This window comes from Cannabis sativa, chromosome 4, assembly GCF_029168945.1.
Source record: "Cannabis sativa cultivar Pink pepper isolate KNU-18-1 chromosome 4, ASM2916894v1, whole genome shotgun sequence".
NCBI classification, from domain to species: Eukaryota; Viridiplantae; Streptophyta; class Magnoliopsida; order Rosales; family Cannabaceae; genus Cannabis; species Cannabis sativa.
This window is the reverse complement of record NC_083604.1, coordinates 21,241,879-21,264,592: the sequence shown is the minus strand read 5'-3', so window position 1 is coordinate 21,264,592 and position 22,714 is coordinate 21,241,879. Positions and strand designations below refer to the sequence as shown.

General features: G+C 35.2%; 1 protein-coding gene across 1 annotated transcript; it reads right to left on the bottom strand.

Annotated features, from left to right (window-relative positions):
• Positions 1-294: 294 nt before the first annotated feature.
• Positions 295-1,468, bottom strand: LOC115713560 (CASP-like protein 4D1). The gene is made up of 2 exons (XM_030642044.2): positions 1,211-1,468; positions 295-877 (listed from the first exon to the last, which is right to left on the bottom strand). Exons 1-2 carry the CDS (start codon positions 1,375-1,377, stop codon positions 472-474), a joined length of 573 nt encoding a protein of 190 aa, XP_030497904.2. The 5' UTR covers positions 1,378-1,468; the 3' UTR covers positions 295-471.
• Between the last annotated feature and the right edge of the window lie 21,246 nt (positions 1,469-22,714).

Genomic DNA, 22,714 nt, shown 5'->3' with positions numbered 1-22,714 from the left:
GTTTAGATGTTAAATACTTAAGCACAAATTTGGTTAGGGCTTTGGTTGGTGGTGACACATGTCTTTAGTAGAGAACACAACATATTGTGATTTAGTTTCTCGACTATCATTGTGACCAGTAATTATATCGCTATTACTCCAATTTATTCTACATCAATAAAAATTATAGAAAATTGTTCGCATTATAGGGTGTCATTTCAGACTACGCATTGATGCCCCGTAACTCAATAGTAATATTTAAAAAAAAATAAATAAATAAATAAAAAAAAAAAACCAATATGTAGTGTACTTGGTGTGCCTATATCTAGCAGAGACATACGTAAATTACTTCTTTATTATTGTCCATAAAAATAAAATGTAAAAATAATTAAAGAACCCATAATACTGAAATAAATCATCACGTGATGACAATATTATTACACTGATAAATTAAATCTCATTACATATGTATAAGCTATATACACATTTTAATTAATTGGTTCGGTTGATTGAAGAAAGCACAGAAACAATGATGATGAAAACACAAGCGGCGAGGAGTATTCCAGAGGCAATGTAGCCCTTATTAAGAAAACAAGTTATCTTATTTCTTTCTTCTTGTAATAAACCAATAAAATCAGCACCAATGCCAGCTGATTCCCCAAACAATATAAGAGTGTCCATAGCATCAGGAACGAAATCCTTAAGCTCAAAAGTGGTAGCGAAGCCGGCTCCCACCCCCGACGCCGCCAACAAACTCACCAACTTGTCTCCGTAGAAATCCAACTCCGCCAACACTTTCCCCGGTATCAACCTCTTCCCCTTCCACCCATAATATATTGCAAATGGAAGCTGCACTATCAGGTACGCTGCTCCAATGGCTGCTGTCCCAATCACATATCTGTATATAAATATATAAAAATATATATTCCATAAATGGTCGTATATGTATTCACAGGGGAAAGGCTGTTGGGGAGGATCTACTTATTGAACTTTGTTACATAAGTCATAATTAAGTTATATATATTTATATGTATATCAAATTTTTTTGAATGATTTAACATCTTATTTGAATTGTGCTTTCGAATAAAATATGCATGTGATTTCCCTGCGTACAGCACAAAATGACCCCATTTTCCCTATAATATTCATGTTTAATAGTATTACACACACACATATATATTTATATATATATATGTGAGTGTGTATTTATAGTTAATTTTCAGGTACGTACCTGTACGAGTTAACATCCTTGAAAGTGGTTTTATCTCCATCACTGAGTTTGTAGGTGTCGAGAAGAAGCACAACAATCGAACCAACAAATAATAAGAGTGCAACAATCCTCAAGGCAAGAATCAAGGGAGCCAAATGAATAGTTGTGGATTTATTGTTACGCCCCATTTAATTAATTATGATCTTGATCTCTATAATAATATTGATGAAGAGTAATAATAACCAATATTTGTGACCTAATAATTCTAAGTTCTCACCAATTTACGGCTGCATTATATATCAGGTTAGTAACAACAATTTTTGTGTATATATAGGCAAAATTTTAGACGAAGGACAACACAAAATAGATTTATATATAATATATTGTATAACTGTAATTTGGACGCTTTTTTATTTGTCTTGGTCACTATTGAAATTAACGATGTTGATATTCTTTATATATACGTACGTACGAGGGTAAGCATGCAAACCGTGTATAGGAGGTCCTGCGCCGGCGAACCGCGTGAATCATCGTTTAAGCCAGTTTTTTGAGGGCCTTGTGCGTGCGTGTTGAATATTTTATCTTAATATTGTCATAAAAGCCATTTTCATTAATTAGACGATTGCTATATATACAGTACCAGTGTTCGTACGTACCAACACTGTCTTATTGATTTTAGTAATTTAGTAACATTAATAGATATCATATATAAAACCACTTGAGGCTAGTTCAAGGCCATAGGTGGGTAGGTGTCTCCTGAGTTTGTGTCCCAAATAAAATATGTTTGTAATATATAAACGCTTAAATAAAAAAAAATAAATATCATATATAAAATTAGTGTTGGATACTAATTAGTCTCGTTTGAAGAAATAAAAATATAAGTATAAGAATAAGCATAAAAATAGAAATAGAAATAGAATTGAATAAAATTTAAAATGTATAAAAAAATGATAAAAAAAATCATTAAATTTTTTCTCATGTTACATTAATGTTAGAGACTTTATTACAATGGAAGAAAATTAAAATGTATTATAACTCTATTGTAATATAATACAAGAACCAATAAAGAGATTAAATAATGTTACAACACATAATATTCCATATATATAATTTATATTATATATAAGAAAGGTGGAAAAAGATATGGGTGACTATTCAATGGTTACATTTTTATTGTAACCATATGGTTACATTTTTATTGTAACCATATGGTTACATTTTTATTGTAACCATATGGTTACATTTTTTTTTTAACCTGTAATAGCAGGTTACTAATAGGTAAACTTTTCTTTTTTAGATTTAATTAATTATAATTAACTATTTTCTTAAAATAATTAATTAAATAGACATTCCTTTTTTAGAATTATTTAATTATAATTAACTATTTTCTTAAAATAATTAATTAAATATTTAACAAGACCTCTTTTAGCAATTAATATTTATATTTAAATCCTTACTTGACTTATTTTAATAATTAAACCATTTAATTATAATATTTACAATAAAATTTATTTTTTTTTACAAAAATTAAACTTCTTTTGACACAAATTAAAATTCTCTTCTTATAATAAATTTTCAAATAATTAATTATTTTTAAATGATATTTAATGATTTTGTTACAATTATATGAACTAAGTATGAGGCCTCAAGCTAATCAATCGATAACAAGTGCAGCCATTTTTTTTCTCAAAAATCCTTCAACTTATTTCATTTTTTACTTTTTAAATATTTAAATAAACAAATTAAATAATTAAGTGTAATAATTTAAAATTAAGATTACAAGTATAATAAAATTTAAATTATGAAATTATATGTGTATAATTTTAAATTATAAAAAGTTTTGCTATAAAATTTTAAATAATTTAAGTATAAAAAAATAAATTGCTAAAAGATCCTTATATAGTAATGAATTGCAAAAAATTAATTAATAATTATAATTAATTTAATTTTAAAATATAATTAATCTTAATTAAAGTTTTATAAGGAAATAAATGATTAGGTTACTTTCAGGTTACAAGTTATTTATTATTTATTTTTATTTAATTTCCAAAATAATCACAACCATTTAATAGTAATCCAATGGCTTAAAAAAATGTAACCATGATGGTTACAATAAAAATGTAACCATTGAAACCTCTTCCAAAAAGATATATATATATATATAAATACAATACACTCACTCACAACTTTGAGTGTAAAATAGTGAGGATTACCATGACTTGAACAAGATATTACACATTTGTCCAAAAGCTTATTTCACCCTATCTCTAAGCACTAAGGAAACTCTTTAAGAAATAACTTTGGGAATTATCAAGCATTAGGGTTTTCTAACAATGTACTTTTTTTTATAGAAAACTTCTCTCTCAAATGAGCACCAAACACCTCATTTTATAATGCTTAGGTGATCACACTTAGAATTCAAAATACACAACACTTTATGTTCAAAACTCAAAAGTAATATACATATATAATAAAAAATAAATATAATAATATATATGTGTAATAAAAAAAATAATAAAACAATCAGATCAAACCCTCCCCATTCTCTCTCTCTCTCTCTCTCTCTCTCTCTCTCTCTCTCTCTCTCTCTCTCTCTCTCTCTCTCTCTCTCTCTCTCTCTCTCTCTCTCTCTCTCTCTCTCTCTCTCTCTCTCTCTCTCTCTCTCTCTCTCTCGCTCTCTCTCTCTCTCTCTCTCTCTCTCTCTCTCAAAACAAAAAAAAAAAGAAACATACAAACCCCATCACTGGCGGACTCCAGCGACCCATCTCTGGCCACCGCCCAGCCCCACGCGCCGGACAAAACGAAACCCCAGGTGTCAGCGACCTCACCCCCAAGCGGCGCCGCTCCTTTCGGCGTCGTTAGCTTGGGATCACAAGTCAAAGTTTAGTGATTCAAACTTTGAACGGAATTTTCGGTCATCTCCGGTGTCCGTTTGACGAGCCGTCTTCACCACTAAACTCAGCTCATCGAGGAGAACAACCTACACTAAACCATTTCGCCCAGTTCGCTACTTTTTTTGGTGACATTTTCAAAGCTCTGCCCCTTTCTGGCAACTTTTCGGGGATAACGTGTACCGTTTTGACAAACGGTTGGCATGGGTGTGATCTACTCGTCGAGGTGGTCACTTTGATATATACTACCCCTATTTTCGGTGACATTTCCGATACACCAATTTTTACCGCCAACGATAGTTAATGTGCACCGCTTAGGTGAGGCTTCGGAACCCCAAATTTTAAATATAGTCATACATTATATGTTGTTGGACTTGATTTTGAATGTACAATGCCATGATGATAATTATTTAACCACTTGATGGTATATGTGAGAGTAATATCTAAGATTGGACTAAACAATTGGAGCTCAGGACTTGACAGCTTAAGATCGTCTTTTGGACAAAGTTTAACGACTTGGGAGAGGTAGAGACTCAACTTGATTATTAGACTTGATTTTTATATCTGTGGTATAACATTAGACATATTCTAAATTTTTATGATTTACAAATTGTTTGAAAAATTGAAAACTTAATCTGCATATTTTTCTGGACTATTCTGGGGCACTGAGTGCCAATATATTTTTGTACAAATATTTATGCAGGTTATGATTTTTGAGTTTATTCAAAATACAGCCGTGATGCTACTGAATTTTCTAGAAAATAAAAAAGAATATGTTCTTTTGTTATTCTTATTAATTGCCTTCTTTGGTTATACTGATGAGAGCCATGTTGATCATGTTCGGTGCATATTGTTGTTGCATGACCTAGTCTCTGTGTCTGTTAGGTTTTATGCCCTAAATAAAACTCATTTCAATATAATCAAATTTACTTATTAATAAAGATCAGAAATAACATTTAATGTTGCATGGTTCACATGATTTATTTCATGATTATATATACATAATGTATGAATTCTATTTAAGTCCAGAACATATGAATTTGTTAATGATTATAGTGCTGTTAGCACAGTGGAATATAATCTTAATTATATGTTCGAAAGTTTATTCCCTGATTTGTCAGTTAACTGGATTTAGACTGACATGATAATCAGCGATAGGTATTCTTACACCTTGGATAAGTGTTATGTCCTTTCCAAGGCATTGGCAAAGTTTACCAGTATCGGATGTATGGAGTATAAATCGGAAGGGACCGATATTGAACTTTAATTAGATATATTAAAATTTACCGTAATATCTATTCAATTCAATATCACCCGTTGATCGTAGATCAAATGATCTTAATCCTGATATGATTAAGTTCGATCTCAAGAGTACTATACATGTTCTTTGATTTGTTAGTTAAGCCTACTTTTGGGTCAGGGTGATACGTACATTTTGGGAACATGATAGTATAATTGAGTGGGAGCGCTAACATAAATATGGAGTCTATAACTTCTATAGGAATTTAGGAGTGAAACGATGATATCCTTCGAGCTTGGCTAAACAGAGATAAATGGTGGAGATCTCATTTCACTTCGCTGAAATATCATTTATACGGAGCTAAGTGTTTTAAGGATAAAATACATTGAAGGTGTAACGGTGATTTAGTGCCTATTCAATGTAGATCATCTATTAGAGGGTCATTGATCAAATTAGGATTATAATAATAGATAACTAATAGCGTATCTATATCGTGGAACATATAGAGCGTTCTATATGACTGAGAGTGCAATTCCAAGTTCTAAGTGTGGATTCAATAAGGAATTAATAAGTTAGGGAATTTACTTGGTAAATTCGGTTCGACTTATTGGAAGCTCGGTTTATATAGGCCCATGGTCCCCATACTAGTTGAGACCATACTGCTTGTAAGACTCAGTTAATTGATTTTGATTAATCAATTGTAATTCTAAAATTAGACTATGTCTAGTTTATGAATTTTCACTAAGCAAGGGAAAAATTGTGAAGAAAAGAGATTCTAGGTTTTATTTGTTAATTAAGAGACTTTATATGTCTAATTAATAAATATATTAAATAACAATATTATTTAATAATTAATTTTAGTTATTAAATAATTGGAATTGGCATTTAAATAGTTGAATTTGAAAATTGGCGTTTTTGAGAAAATGAGATGCAGAAATGATAAAATAGCAAAATTGCATAAGTGAGGCCCATTATCCAAAGCCCATGGCCGCCCACTCTTATAGGCTTTTATCATTTATTTTTTTTATTATTTTAATGCCAAATAATTCTAACTTAAACCTAGGTGGTTACCTATAAATAGGTAGTGATGGCTTTAGGAAAAAGATGATGCATCTCATTCCTGCAGAGAAAATCTTCTAGCCGCCACCTTCTCTCTTCTTTTCTTCTTCAATTTCGAAATCCTTGAGTGATAGAGTAGTGCCCACACACATCAAGTGGTATCTCAATCATAGTGTGTAAGACTGTAGGAGAATCCAAACAACAAGAAGGAGAATTAGCATCAAAGGAAGGAGAGAAAAAGATCCAGGTTCAGATCTTGGTGATGCTCTGCTACAGAAAGGAATCAAGTGCTAGAGATCTGAACGGAAGGAGTCATTATATTCCGCTACACCCAATGTAAGGTTTACTAAACTTTATATGTGTTTATTTCATTGTTTTAGAATTCATATTAGGATGTTAATGAAGCATACATGGTAGTAAATCTAGATCCTGGTAAAATATTTCCAACAACTGGCCTCAGAGCCATGGTAATGATTTACTTTCATGAAATATGAATTAAAACGATGATATGCATTGATTTGGATGGTTTCATGTGGTTTGTGTGCTTATTTGATGATAGTTTAGAAATCGCAATATATGTTACTGAAATATTTTTTATTTAGATCTGGAATTATTTTTTTCTCGAAAGTAGATAAAAAAAATAATAAATTTAGGCTTTTACAGAACCTAATTTGGATTTTTTATGAATTAGTTATGATTTTTTGAACTTGAACGAAAATATCAGGGTTTGAAAGCACACTCGCGCGCGCGCATGGGACAAAATCCCTTCAGACAAAGCCTTGTTCGAAGCATACCCTTGTCCCGCCCGTGTCCCTCGGTCAGATAGGCTGCATGCAGCCTTGATGCTTGGTCAGACACCCCAATCCGCGCGCGCAGGGGTATGTAAAGCATACCCATGTACCTCAAACTTGTTTTTGTCATAACTTTTGATTCAAAAATCGTTTTTCATTGAAACAAAAGTCAATTTTTGGTAGAATTTTGTGTAGAATATGAATTTTCAATCAAAAATATAATTGTCAGAATAAAATTAATTTTATTAATTTTTTTTAATTAATTAAAATTAGTTTCTAATATTAGTAGGCTTTGAATTTTGAAAATTTGATTTCTGACAAAGGAGCCTTATGGTTAATTTTGAAATTTTAGATTATTTTATTTATTTTAATTATAAGATCAGATATTATTTTTTATTAAATTTGAATGATCTTACTTTGATATTAAAATATTATCTTTTAGAATAATCTTGTTCAAATTTCAAAGTTTGCTAACCATATCATATTTTTTTTTCAAATTTGTTATTTTTTGAAATATATTTTATTAATTAAAATTATAAGATTATGAATTGTTGGGTTTTATGCCCTAAATAAAACTCATTTCAATATAATTAGATTTACTTATTAATATAGATCAGAAATAACATTTAATGTTGCATGGTTCACATGATTTATTTCATGATTATATGTATATAATGTATAAATTCATCTGAAATCCTTTTTCACATACTTGATCTTGTTTATTGTGCTGTCAACACATTGGAAAGTAAACATGACTATGTGAATTAAGTTTCCTAGATTTATCAGACGCAGGGTTTTACTGATATGATAATCTACAACAGAGTTTACTTGCATTTGGACAAATGCTATGTTCTTTCCAGAGCATTGGTTAAAGTAAAGCTCAGGTTGGATGCATGGAGTATGCATCGGAAGGGACCGATATTGAACTTTGACTTAGATTTATTAAACTTACCGTAATATTTATTCAAGTTAATATCGCCTAGTTGATCCTAGATCAAATGATCTTAATCCTGCTATGATTAGGTTCAATCTCAAGAGGCTATTCGTGTTCTTTGATTTGTTAGTTAAGCCTACTTTTGGGTTAGGGTGATACGTACATTTTGGGAACACGGTAGTGGAATTGAGTGGGAGCGCTAACATAAACATGGAATCTATAGCTTCTATCTGGCGAATAGTACGTAAGGGATGATCTCCTTTGAGCTTGACCAAACGAAAATAAATGGTGGAGATCTCATTTCACATAAGCTGAAATATCATTTATACGGGGTTAAGGGTTTTTCAGGATTAAATACATTGTAGGGTGTAATAGTAATCTAATCCCTTTACAGTGTAGATCATTCATATAGAGGATCATTGATCAAATTAGGATTATAACAATGGATAACTAATGATGTGTCAATATGGCGGAGCATATAGAGCATTCTATATACTGAGAGTGCAATTCTAAGTTTTATGCGTGGATTCAACGAAGAATTAATAAGTCAGTAAATTTAGGTGATAAATTCTTGATCTGCTTATTGGAAGCTCGGTTATATAGACCCATGGTCCCCCCACTAGTTGAGATAATATTGCTTGTAAGACTCATGTAATTGGTTTTGATAAATCAATTATAATTCTCAATTTAGACTATGTCTATTTGTGAATTTTTCACTAAGTAAGGGCGAAATTGTAAAGAAAGAGTTTTAGGGGCATATTTGTTAATTATGATACTTTGTATGGCTCAATTAATAAATATGATAAATGACAATATTATTTAATAATTATTTATAGTTATTAAATAGTTAGAATTGGCATTTAAATGGTTGAATTTGAAAATTGCCGTTTTTGAGAAAATCAGATGCAGAAAAGATAAAATTGCAAAATTGCAAAAAGTGAGGCCCAAATCCACTATGCATGGTCGGCCACTTTTGTAGGGTTTTCCCCCTAATATTTTCATTATTTTAAATGCCAAAAAATTCAAACCTAACTCTATTGGAATGCTATAAATAGATAGTGAAGGCTTCAGGAAATTTACACTTAAATTTTCTACTTTTTCATTGAGAAAAACTGAGCCTTTCTCTCTCCCTATCTTTGGCCGACCCTTTCTCTCTCTTCTTCCTCTTCAATTTCAAAAATTACTTAGTGTTAGAGTAGTGCCCACACACAGCAAGTGATACCTCAACTATAATGAGGAAGATCGTGAAGAAAGACTTTCCGCAAGAAGGAGTTTCAGCACTAAAGAATCAGAGAAAGAGATCCAGGTTCAGAGATTGATAATGCTCTGCTACAGAAAGGAATCAAGGGCTAGATATCTGAACGGAAGGAGTCATATTATTCCGCTGCACCCAATGTAAGGTTTCTCATACTTTATATGTGTTTATTTCATCGTTTTAGAAAGTTCATATTTAGGGTGTTAATTAACATACTTATGAGTAGATCTAAGATCCTGGTAAAATAATTTCCAACAGGAATATGTTAGGTTTAACATTTTATCTTATTAGACATTTTTTTATTAAAATTATATTTTGGCAAAAATAACATGAAATTTGAAAAATTGGTTAGCTTAGTTTGAATAGGTATTTTAGGGTTTCAAACCTTAAATTTTTCAAACTTTTTATTATTTTTTTTTTAAATATTCTAACCATATAAAATATCTTATTTTTCAATTAGTTTATTTATATAATATTTAAATTTATTAAATTATAAGACGTAGAATATAATAATGAAATATCTAAATTTGAAATTCAAGATATTTTATTATATTATCTTATTAGAAATTTTAAATAAATTTAAATTTTGAATAAACTTGATATTTGAAAAATTGGTTAGATATTTTTGATTTTTTGTTAGAATTTAGAAAATTTAGGAGTTTGTTGAATTTTGAATTTTTTCAAATATTCTCTAACAACCTAAATTTGAATTCTAGTTAAGATATTTATTTTAAAATTTAATTTTTTTTTTAAATTTTAAAATTAAGATATTTTAGCTTACTTTCGAAATATTCCAGATCAGTTACTTGTTATGGTTTGTATTGTTTGATTATATTATTATGTATTCAAATTTTTTTTCAAACTTATTATTTATTTGATCTAAATTGCTATGATTAACTTGTTGACAGATCCAATGATCTCATTTTAATCATAGTCCAATTGTCAATAGATCTTATAAATAATTTGTAACAGGTAATTTTTGCTATTTCTTTCATCTGTGTAAACCTAGTAACATGATAGGGCCCATCCAAATCATTTCACCTATGCGAGTCTGTTGGGTTTTATGCCCTAAATAAAACTCATTTCAATATAATCAGATTTACTTATTAATATAGATCAGAAATAACATTTAATGTTGCATGGTTCACATGATTTATTTCATGATTACATGTACATAATGTATGAATTCTATTTAAGTCCAGAACATATCAATTTGTTAATGATTATAATGTTGTCAACACATTGAAATGTAATCTTAATTATATGTTCGAAAGTTTATTCCCTGATTTGTTAGAACACTGGATTTAGACTGACATGGTATAATCAGCGATAGGTATTCTTACACCTTGGATAAGTGTTATGTCCTTTCCAGGACATTGGCAAAGTTTACCAGCATCGGATGTATGGAGTATACATCGGAAGGGACCGATATTGAACTTTGATTAGATATATTAGAATTTACCGTGATATCTATTCAATTCAATATCACCTATTGATCCTAGATCAAATGATCTTAATCCAGATATGATTAGGGTCAATCTTAAGAGTGTTATTCGTGTTCTTTGATTTGTTAGTTAAGCCTACTTTTAGGTCAGGGTGATACGTACATTTTGGGAACATGGTAGTGCAATTGAGAGGGAGCGCTAACATAAATATGAAATCTATAGCTTCTATCTGGTGAATAGAAAGTAAAGGATGATTTCCTTCGAGCTTAACCAAACGAAAATAAATGGTGGAGATCTCATTTCACTTAGCTGAAATATCATTTATACAGGGTTAAGTGTTTTAAGGATAAAATACATTGTAGTTGTTGGAAATTATTTTACCAAGATCTTAGATCTACTCACAAGTATGTTGATTAACACCCTAAATATGAACTTTCTAAAACGATGAAATAAACACATATAAAGTTTAGTAAACCTTACATTGGGTGCAGCGGAATTAAATGTCACCTTTCGTTCAGATATCTAGCCCTTGATTCCTTTCTGTAGGAGAGCAATATCAATATCTGAACCTGGATCTCTTTCTCTGATTCTTTAGTGCTGAAACTCCTTCTTGTTGAATGTCTTCACGATCTTCCTCACTGTGATTGAGGTATCACTTGCTGTGTGTGGGCACTACTCTAATCAGTAAGAGGTTCGAAATTTCAAGGAAGAAGAAAGAGAAGAAGGTTGGCGGCTAGGTATAGAGAGAGAAGGCTCAGGTTTTTCTCTGAAGGAAAAAGTAGAAAGTTAAGTGTAAATTTCCTGAAGCCTTCACTATCTATTTATAGCATTCCACTAGGGTTAGGTTTGAATTATTTGGCATTAAAATAATGAAATCATCAGAGGTAAAACCCTACAAAAGTGGCCGGCCCTATACAGTATGGATTTGGGCCTCACTTTTTGCAATTTTGCAGTTTTATCTTTTATGCATATGATTTTCTCAAAAACGCCAATTTTCTAATTCAACCATTTAAATGCCAATTCTAACTATTTAATAACTATAAATAATTATTAAATAATATTGTCATTTATCATATTTATTAATTGAACCATACAAAGTATCATAATTAACAAATATGCCCTTAAAACTCTTTTCTTTACAATTTCGCCCTTACTTAGTGAAAAAATTCACAAATAGACATAGTCTAATTTGAGACTTATAATTGATTAATCAAAACCAATTATATGAGTCTTACAAGAAATATTATCTCAACTAGTGGGGAGACCATGAGTCTATATAACCGAGCTTCCAATAAGCAGATCAAGAATTTATTACCTAAATTCACTGACTTATTAATTCTTCGTTGAATCCACGCATAGAACTTAGAATTGCACTCTCAGTATATAGAATGTTCTATATGTTCCACCATATAGACACATCATTAGTTATCCATTGTTATAATCCTAATTTGATCAATGATCCTCTATATGAATGATCTACACTGTAAAGGGATTAGATTACCGTTACACCCTACAATGTATTTAATCCTTAAAACACTTAACCTCGAATAAGTGATATTTCAGCTTATATGTGAAATGAGTACTCCACCATTTATTTTTGTTTGGTCAAGCTCGAAGGAGATCATCCTTTACTTACTATTCGCCAGATAGAAGCTATAGATTCCATGTTTATGTTAGCGCTCCCACTCAGTTGCACTACCGTGTTCCCAAAATGTACGTATCACCCTAACCCAAAAGTAGGCTTAACTAACAAATCAAAGAACACGAATAGCCTCTTGAGATTGAACCTAATCATAGCAGGATTAAGATCATTTGATCTAGGATCAACTAGGCGATATTAACTTGAATAGATATTACGGTAAGTTTAATAAATCTAAGTCAAAGTTCAATATCGGTCCCTTCCGATGCATACTCCATGCATCCAACCTGAGCTTTACTTTAACCAATGCTCTGGAAAGAACATAGCATTTCTCCAAATGCAAGTAAACTCTGTTGTAGATTATCATATCAGTAAAACCCTGTGTCTGATAAATCTAAGAAACTTTATTCACATAGTCATGTTTACTTTCCAAAGTGTTGACAACACAATAAACAGGATCAAGTATGGAAAAGGGTTTCAGATGAATTCATACATTATGTACATATAATCATGAAATAAATCATGTGAACCATGCAACATTAAATGTTATTTCTGATCTATATTAATAAGTAAATCTGATTATATTGAAATGAGTTTTATTTAGGGCATAAAACCCAACAAACTCCCACTTGCACTAATATAAAACAAAAAGTGCATTTCAAATAATCTCAACACCTTGATATACAAATCAAGTGTAGTAGTAGTAAACTCCTCGTAATAGGATATGAAAGGTTGAATTAAACACAACCTTTTCTCCACCATTACTCTTCCTTTAATCACAAAATAATTGATAATGTTAAATTCCTCTCTATATGTCTACTCTTTTTGGGATACTGGATTTTATAGCTTTTGCAACTACTTTTGGTTAATCAGGAAATAACACTAGTAGTTTAGGCAATTTGGAATAGTGCCAAAAATGTATAGGACTTTCCTTAGACTGAATAAGTACCTTTCCTGCAACTTTAACATTCAGTCCTTTTCTGGTAGACCTAGAGACTTCAGATAGGTTTTTACACTTCTCCAAAATCACTATTCTACCCCCAGAGTAATCACCATCTTATCAGAAAAATTTTCTAGCACAAAGGAAAATTTTGAAATCTGATAAGGTGTGGTCTAAGAGTTTTAAATACACCCTTATTGACTAACATATAGTTCCTCTTCTTAATCTTAAGATTTACTTGATTGTCTTCCAATGTTCTTTTCCTGGATTAATCTGATACCTACTCATTACTCCTACTCAACAGCAGGTGTCTGGTCTAAGGCATAAAAAAGCATATCTAAGACCTCTCACTTTTAATTTAAGAAATTCTTTCATGGCTTTATCTTTTCTGGAATAGTTGAGACTTTTCCTTAGATAAATAAAATCTATGCCTAGAAGTCGAGAAGCTTCTATAGATTGCCATTAGAAAGAAAATGCTTCAGCATCTTACTAAAGTAAGTTGATTGCATTAGAGTAAGTAATTTCCAGGTATACCTCAAGCCATAGGTTTAGATAAACTGAAACCTATAATACTAGGAACAGGAAGTTTTGTTAAGTCCATTGAATAGACTTATTAACAAAAATTTCCTTTTATGTCCTTGTAATAGAAAACTTTAGGTTACTCCATGTGAATGGATTAAACCATAGTTCTATTGGCTTTTCTTCTTAGTTTCTTATCTTGACAATCCATTACTTGTTTAAACTCACAATGGATTTTCATCACTAGTGTCTTCCAAGTCATAAGAAGGTGAGTTCCTAGAAACTCTCCCACTACGACAAGGTACCGTGAATTATGTCTAAGAAAACTAAATGGTATTGACCTCTTCGGATGTGACAAGACAACAGAAGCAGTGGGATGATCATATGTCAAATAAGATGATAGAACACTTTTGGAATCAAGAAATAAATATCTCCTTTATTTGCTACTTTATTTTTCAGACTTAGTCATTTTCTTAGAAAGTAGTATTTGTTTAAACAAACACTTTCTTATCTATTGACTATGGGATGGTCCACCCCCAATCACTTAGAATAGCTAACAAACATGCAAACCATGGTTAACAGTTCTAGATTTTCTTAAGATTTTGATTAGGTCATCCATGAATGTAGTAATGATTTACATTAAGTATACAACCATTACATCATTCTGAAATTATATTACCATTGAAGGATTTAGGCAACGACGAGTAACTAATCATCAATATGCAAATCGAAATTTCTGGGGAGGTAAGTTTGGATATAATTCAAAAATCAATTTAATGATCTTTGAACTGCATATCTACTAACTATTTCTCCACCCCTATCAGTTCGCAAGATCTTTAACCACTTACCTTAATGGTTTTAACCATTGCTAGAAATTTATGAAATTTTTCAAACATTTCAAATTTCTTTGCATAAGGTATAATCTAGAGTTATCGTTTTAAGAATACAACGAAAAACTCATATCCACCCCTGAATGTACATCCATCTGCGAATGAGATGAACTTACTTTCAGTGGATATAGGCATATTAACTCTTTGCAGAGGTTTATCTTGTCAATACCACTATGATCAAGATACAAATGCCATAGAAAAAAAATGTGGTTGTGTCTTTTTGATGACTTCGGTGTAGTTACATCAAAGAGTTCTTAGAATAGTGCAAGTGGATCCTGGTCACAGAATACTAAACTCATATTCCATACTTTAATATACAGTTTTGAATCCATTAATAGAAGATGGATATTAAAACACTTATGAAAGTGTAACTGTATTGTATTCTGGAATTAGAAATATAAGAAAATTTCTATTTGGATTCTAAAATTAAAGACTTAATTTATACCAAATAAAATGAGTAATTCTTTCTTGGACCACCACTACTAATTTAAACTCTAAGTCAGATTTGCCATACAAATAGGAGATTTCTAAGATTGAGGACTTATATAATTGTGGAATAGAATTTCGAGTTATAATCATATGTCATTTAATTTTTTTAAGAGAAAATAGAATGACATGAAATGATTTATAGACCATTCATCCAATGATATTGTAAAGACCGCTTAGTTTAATTTGGAAATTAGCAGTTAATCATGTTTAATTATGAAATTATTCATAGCTATTTAAATTATTATTTATACTGTTATTGTTGAATTCTGAAATGCATTTTATGTCATTTAGTAGTTTTCATAATTTTGCATTTCCGGTGCCCGGTAACATGGAACTGGGTGTTTGGCTAAGTAAAATCACAACTTAGTATGTTAGTAGTTTGGGACAGTTTATTAGACATTGGGAATGTCGGGAATGGCCGAGAATTAGAATTTCTCAAAAATACCCCTTTAGTGTAATTTATGTGATTTTAGTGTGAAGGGGCAAAATGGTCATTTTGCCCCATTGTTAGTTTGTTTTTTTGTGGCTTAATAATTGAAAAATATATGTTTATTTAGTTATTATTTTGGCTGAAGTAAAATGAGTTAAGTAGCATTTAAATTTCTTTTTTTTTTCTTTAAAAACTTAGAAAAAAATAGAAAAAATTTCAAAACTCTCTCTCTTTTCCTCTCTCTTTTTCGGCCATTTGAGGCAGCAAGAAAAGTGGATTTTCCTCTTCAATTTCAAGTGATTTTCAGCAAGTTAGAGTGATTCTAGTTGAGGTAATTCTTGTCTAGCTTCTTTACTTTTGTCTTCTTGAAAAATGATGAAAAAAATGAGTAATGCATGGATGATTTTGATGATGTTGCTGCTGCTAGTTGTTGTTGTTGTTTCTATGTTTAAAATGTTGAATTAAATATGTTTAGTTAGGTTGAAATGCATGCTAGTTGTTCTTGCTTTAGTTGGATAATTTTCTTGTTAAAAAGCTATGGTATTCAAAGTGAAAATTGAGGTTTTGGTGGCTGTAGTTATTGCCTGAATTAGGGTTTGTTTTCTGCAGTGTTTTTATGCTTGATTATGTAGTTTTAAGCTAGTTTTGAGGCTTGTAAGTGAGCTTTAGCCAAGTTTGAGTTTGAACTCAAAGCTTGGAGCTCACATGGTGATTTTCAATTCTGTGCTTTCTGGGCTGTGTTGATGCTTTAGAATTGTTCTATAGGATGTTTAGAACAGGTCTGGAAGTTTTGGGATTGTTTGGATTTGATTTGGTTGAGTTATGAATTTTTGAATTTCTGCCTGCGAGGAACCGGAATTCCGGTTGTGCATCCGGAATTCTGGATGGGTTTTGAAAATTCCCAAAACCGAAATTCCGGTTGGACAACCGGTCTGCCGGTTGGGTGATTTTCTGAAACCCTAGTTTTCCTCGTTTTTATGTTATTTGGGGTATTGCCATGCTTTTTATCGATAGGGAAACTTTTAGTTCCTAGTTTAAGTCCTCGGGAAGTGATTTAGCGTATCACTTATAGTGTTGTAATTTTTATGGTTTAGGAGCCTGTAATCCGCCGCGCAGATAGCTCTAGTCAGGTTGACCGGCACACCTGAATTCGGAATTGAGGTAAGATTAGTATAACAGTAAGCATATGTAGATTACATGTTTAGCGTGCATGTTAGGAAGCCTGTTAGATTACATTGGATATGTATGTTGGCTTCGAACCATCTGACTATGTCACATCGGTATAGGCTAGAGTATGACTAGCAACTGGAGTATGACCAGTATGACCGAGTATAGGCTGACACTGTATCACATCGGCACAGGCTAGAGTATGACTAGCAGCTGGAGTATGACCAATGTGTCGAGTATAGGCTGATACTTAGATTGGTGGTTCCGTACTATTTGACGTATCACATCGGTACAGGCTAGAGTATGACTAGCAGCTGGAGTATGACCACTTCGACCGAGTATAGGCTGATACTGTAGCACATCGGTACAGGCTAGAGTATGACCAGCAGCTGGAGTATGACCAGTTCGACCGAGTATAGACTGTTACTTGTCAATAGTACCGTCCCTATGAACGTTGAGGACTCAGTATCATGTTGGACACGGCAGTTAGGGTTATGGTCAGGGATATGGGCGTCTGATCATGACCGGGATTTATATATGATTATTATTATGCTTTTCTTACTAAGTCTGTCGACTCACAGTGCTATGTTTATGTGTAGGTAAGGGCAAGGCTAGGGCTGATGGACCGTGAGCGAGCCGGTGAAGATTGTACATGTCGGGGCGGTTAGGCCTGGAGCGTACGATCATCGGGACAGCAAGGCTTTTTTTGTAATTAGTCGCTAGACGACAAGTATTTTGTATAGACAGTAAACTTTTGTAAATGGTTTTGTAATCGGGATCCCGAGTATTTTGTATAAATATTTTACAAGTTTAATTAAACAACAAAAATTTTAATTAATCACATTTTCCATAAACCTCGTTGATTAGCAACGAGCTGCACAGTATGTTTAAAAATCACGTAATACGCCTATGCTAGTTAGGGTGTTACAATTTGGTATCAGAGCCGCCAGGTTGTCTTCCGAAGATCGTCACGACATGTACAATCATCATCAGCAGTTAGCTCGTTCTACGGTTCAGTAAGCTTTTATTGCTTTAGTAGTTTATTTAATTTTTATGAATTAAGAAAAGCCTGATAGGAAGCATGTTAGTAGCCTGATAGTAGAATAGGCGCATATTTCGTTTTTAATTTCCAAATTAAGCGGCATTAGTAAGCTCTCCTTGAACACGACCTGATATGCCAACTCTCAGGCAGTTCCGACTAGATGGACACCAGGCGGACTACCAGGAGCCAGGGCAATTCAGTAGGGTCGAATTAGGGACAGGGAGCTCAGTTTCCCCCGCCAGCTAGGGGCCGAGGTAGAGGTTCCAGGGGCAGAGCTCGTGGTCGGGGTGATGAGAACCCGCCACAGGCTGCCCAGGCTGCCCAAGCCAATCAGGGAGCCCAGAATTGGGAAGTTAGGTTTGCTGAAATGCAAGCCAGAATAGAGGAACAAGACTTAGAGATTTAGAGATTGAGGCAGCAGGGGGCTCCTGCAGTGCCTGTGCCAGTAATTCCAGTGGCACCCGCCCCTGCTGCTCAGACCGAATTGGTAGTAGCGGCTAAAAGAATGGAACCTTTGTATGAAAGGTTTCGGAAGCAAGCACGTCCGATTTTTCTGGGAGGTCCAGATGTGATGAAGGTCGAACAGTGGCTAACGGTGATCACCAAAATTCTGAACTTTATGGGTGTCACCGATAATGACAGGGTGGTGTGTGCCACCTTCCAGTTCCAGGAAGACGCTCTTGTCTGGTGGGACATGGTGTCTCAGATTCACGACGTCACAACCATGACTTGGGAAAGGTTCCAGGAACTCTTCAACGCCAAGTATTATAACGAGGCGGTCAGAAGCACCAAAAGGAAAGAGTTCACTCACCTGACCCAGCGGGAAAATATGAGCGTGACAGAGTATACTACTCAGTTTGACCGGTTGGCGAGGTTAGCCTCGGGAATAGTGCCAACCGATTTCAGCAAGAAGGAGAAGTACCTGGACGGGTTAAACGTGAAGATCAAACACGACTTGATGATCACCACTGACGACAAGACCACCTATGCTGAGATGGTGGAGAAGGAACTGCGAGCTGAGGGCGCAATTGGATGCATGTCGGAGTCTGCTAGTACTCCAGCGAGTGGCGGGGCTCCTACCCCTCCTGCATCAGGCTTTAGCAGGGGGAGTAGTGGTTCGGTCATGGACCAGAGGAGGAGAACATCCACTGCATCCGGTGGCTCGAGTCAGAACAAGAGGTTCTGGGGGAACCAGAGTAGAGGCAACCGTCAGGGTGGTGCAGAGACCCAGTTTTCTTATCCTGAGTGCCCCAGCTGCAAGAGGCACCATCGGGGTGAATGCAAAGGTCAGGGATGCTTTCACTGTGGCATGCTTGGACACTTCAAGAGGGACTGTCCCCAGCTCCGATCAGAGGCACCGAGGGCTCCGGCGATACCCACTCCAGCTAGGGTGTTCACCATCGCTCAGGCTGATGCAGATGCCAGCCCTTCAGTTGTAACAGGTCAGCTTTCAGTTAACAACTCGTATTACTCAGTGTTGTTTGATTCTGGGGATACACATTCTTATGTGGCAGCCAGAGTCTTTAGTAAATTTGATAGACCGTATAATAGATATGAATCAGGGTTTGGAACCCTATTACCTGGCGGAGAGTTAGTTATCTCCAAAAGGTGGATTAGGTCTATGCCGATCAGAATAGATGGTAGAGAGTTAAGTGCTGACTTGATAGAGATGAGCTTAGTAGAGTTCGATATTATTTTAGGAATGGATTTCCTATCGAAATATTCGGCTAGTATTGATTGCAAGAGGAAGATGGTGATCTTCCAACCGGAAAGTGAAGAACCATTTGTGTTTGTTGGTTCAGTCCGGGGATCTCGAATCCTGCTGATTTTGGCCATGTCAGCTAGGGAATTATTGCATGGTGGATGCTTAGGGTTTCTGGCCGTGGTGATGGACACCACTCGGCCAGATACCATTCGGCCAGAGGACATCAAGGTGGTTCGGAAATTTTTAGATGTTTTTCCCGAAGAACTTCCAGGGTTACCACCTTAGCGGGAGATTGACTTCGTGATAGATTTTGCACCAGGGGTGGAACCGGTTTCCAAAGCCCCATATAGAATGGCTCCAGCTGAACTTAAGGAATTAAAGATTCAGCTCCAGGGGTGGCTAACGGTGATCACCTGAATTTAGAACTTTATTGGTGTCACCGGTAATGACAGGGTGGTGTGTGCCACCTTCCAGTTCCAGGAAGACGCTCTTGTCTGGTGGGACATGGTGTCTCAGATTCACGACGTCACCACCATGACCTGGGAAAGGTTCTAGGAACTCTTCAACGCCAAGTATTATAACGAGGCGGTCAGAAGCGCCAAAAGGAAAGAGTTCACTCACCTGACCCAGCGGGAAAATATGAGCGTGACAGAGTACACTACTCAGTTTGACCGGTTGGCGAGGTTAGCCTCGGGAATAGTGCCAATCGATTTGAGCAAGAAGGAGAAGTACCTGGACGGGTTAAACGTGAAGATCAAACACGACTTGATGATCACCACTGACGACAAGACCACCTATGCTGAGATGGTGGAGAAGGCACTGCGAGCTGAGGGCGCAGTTGGATGCATGTCGGAGTCTGCTAGTACTCCAGCGAGTGGCGGGGCTCCTACCCCTCCTGCATCAGGCTTTAGCAGGGGGAGTAGTGGTTCGGTCATGGACCAGAGGAGGAGAACATCCACTGCATCCGGTGGCTCGAGTCAGAACAAGAGGTTCCGGGGGAACCAGAGTAGAGGCAACCGTCAGGGTGGTGCAGAGATCCGGTTTTCTTATCCTGAGTGCCCCAGCTGTAAGAGGCACCATCGGGGTGAATGCAAAGGTCAGGGATGCTTTCACTGTGGCATGCTTGGACACTTCAAGAGGGACTGTCCCCTGCTCCGATCAGAGGCACCGAGGGCTCCGGCGATACCCACTCCAGCTAGGGTGTTCGCCATCACTCAGGCTGATGCAGATGCCAGCCCTTCATTTGTAACAGGTCAGCTTTCAGTTAACAACTCGTATTACTCAGTGCTGTTTGATTCTGGGGCTACACATTCTTATGTGGCAGCCAGAGTCTTTAGTAAATTGGATAGACCGTATGATAGATATGAATCAGGGTTTGGAACCCTATTACCTGGCGGAGAGTTAATTATCTCCAAAAGGTGGATTAGGTCTATGCCGATAAGAATAGATGGTAGAGAGTTAAGTGCTGACTTGATAGAGATGAGCTTAGTAGAGTTCGATATTATATTAGGAATGGATTTCCTATCGAAATATTCGGCTAGTATTGATTGCAAGAGGAAGATGGTGATCTTCCAACCGGAAAGTGAAGAACCATTTGTGTTTGTTGGTTCAGTCCGGGGATCTCGAATCCCGGTGATTTTGGCCATGTCAGCTAGGGAATTATTGCATGGTGGATGCTTAGGGTTTCTGGCCGTGGTGATGGACACCACTCGGCCAGATACCATTCGGCCAGAGGACATCAAGGTTGTTCAGGAATTTTTAGATGTTTTTCCCGAAGAACTTCCAGGGTTACCACCTCAGCAGGAGATTGACTTCGTGATAGATTTGGCACCAGGGGCGGAACCGGTTTCCAAAGCCCCATATAGAATGGCTCCAGCTGAACTTAAGGAATTAAAGATTCAGCTCCGGGGGTTGCTTGACATAGGGTTTATCCGGCCTAGTGTGTCACCCTGGGGAGCCCCGATTTTATTCGTCAAGAAGAAGGATGGAACTATGAGGATGTGCATCGATTACAAAGAATTGAACAAGTTAACAGTGAAGAATAAATATCCATTACCTAGGATCGATGATCTGTTCGATCAACTTCAGGGGAAGACGGTCTTTTCCAAGATTGATCTCTGCTCGGGTTATCATCAGTTGAAAATCCGAGAGGAGGACATTCCGAAGACGGCTTTCCGTACTAGGTATGGACATTATAAATTTCTGGTTATGTCGTTTGGACTAACCAATGCTCGTGCAACATTCATGGATTTGATTAATAGAGTATTCAAGGATTTCCTCGATATCTGTGTCATTGTGTTTATCGACGACATCATTGTGTACTCTCAGTCAGAAGAGGAGCATGAATTACATCTTCAAATGGTATTGCAAAGGCTTCGGGAACACAAGCTTTATGCCAAGTTCAAGAAATGTGAATTTTGGCTATCTCAGGTGTCCTTCTTAGGGCACATTGTCAGTAAAGATGGGATCAAGGTGGATCCCGAGAAGATAGAATCCGTCAGAGATTGGCTGAGACCGAAGACAGTGACAGAGATTAGAAGCTTCTTGGGTTTAGCTGGGTACTATCGTAGGTTCGTGGAAGGGTTTTCAAAAATTTCAACACCCTTAACCGAACTTACAAAGAAGAATCAGCGGTTTGTCTGGTCAGACAAGTGCGAAGCTAGTTTTCAGGAGCTGAAGCAAAGGTTGATTACCGCTCTAGTGCTAGCTTTGCCTTTAGACAACGAGAAATTCGTAGTTTACTGCGATGCATCCAGACAGGGTCTGGGGTGCGTGCTGATGCAAGCCGATCGGGTCATCGCTTATGCCTACCGTCAGTTAAAGGATTATGAACAGCGATACCCGACTCATAATCTAGAGTTGGCCGCGGTGGTTTTTGCATTGAAGATTTGGCGGCATTACCTTTATCGAGAAAGGTGTGAAATCTATACCGACCATAAAAGTCTCAAGTATTTCTTTACTCAGGAAGATTTGAACATGAGACAGAGACGTTGGTTGGAATTAGTCAAAGATTACGACTGTGAGATTCTCTATCACCCTGGGAAGGCCAATGTAGTGACCGATGCCCTGAGCAGTTAGGGTCCCGGGCA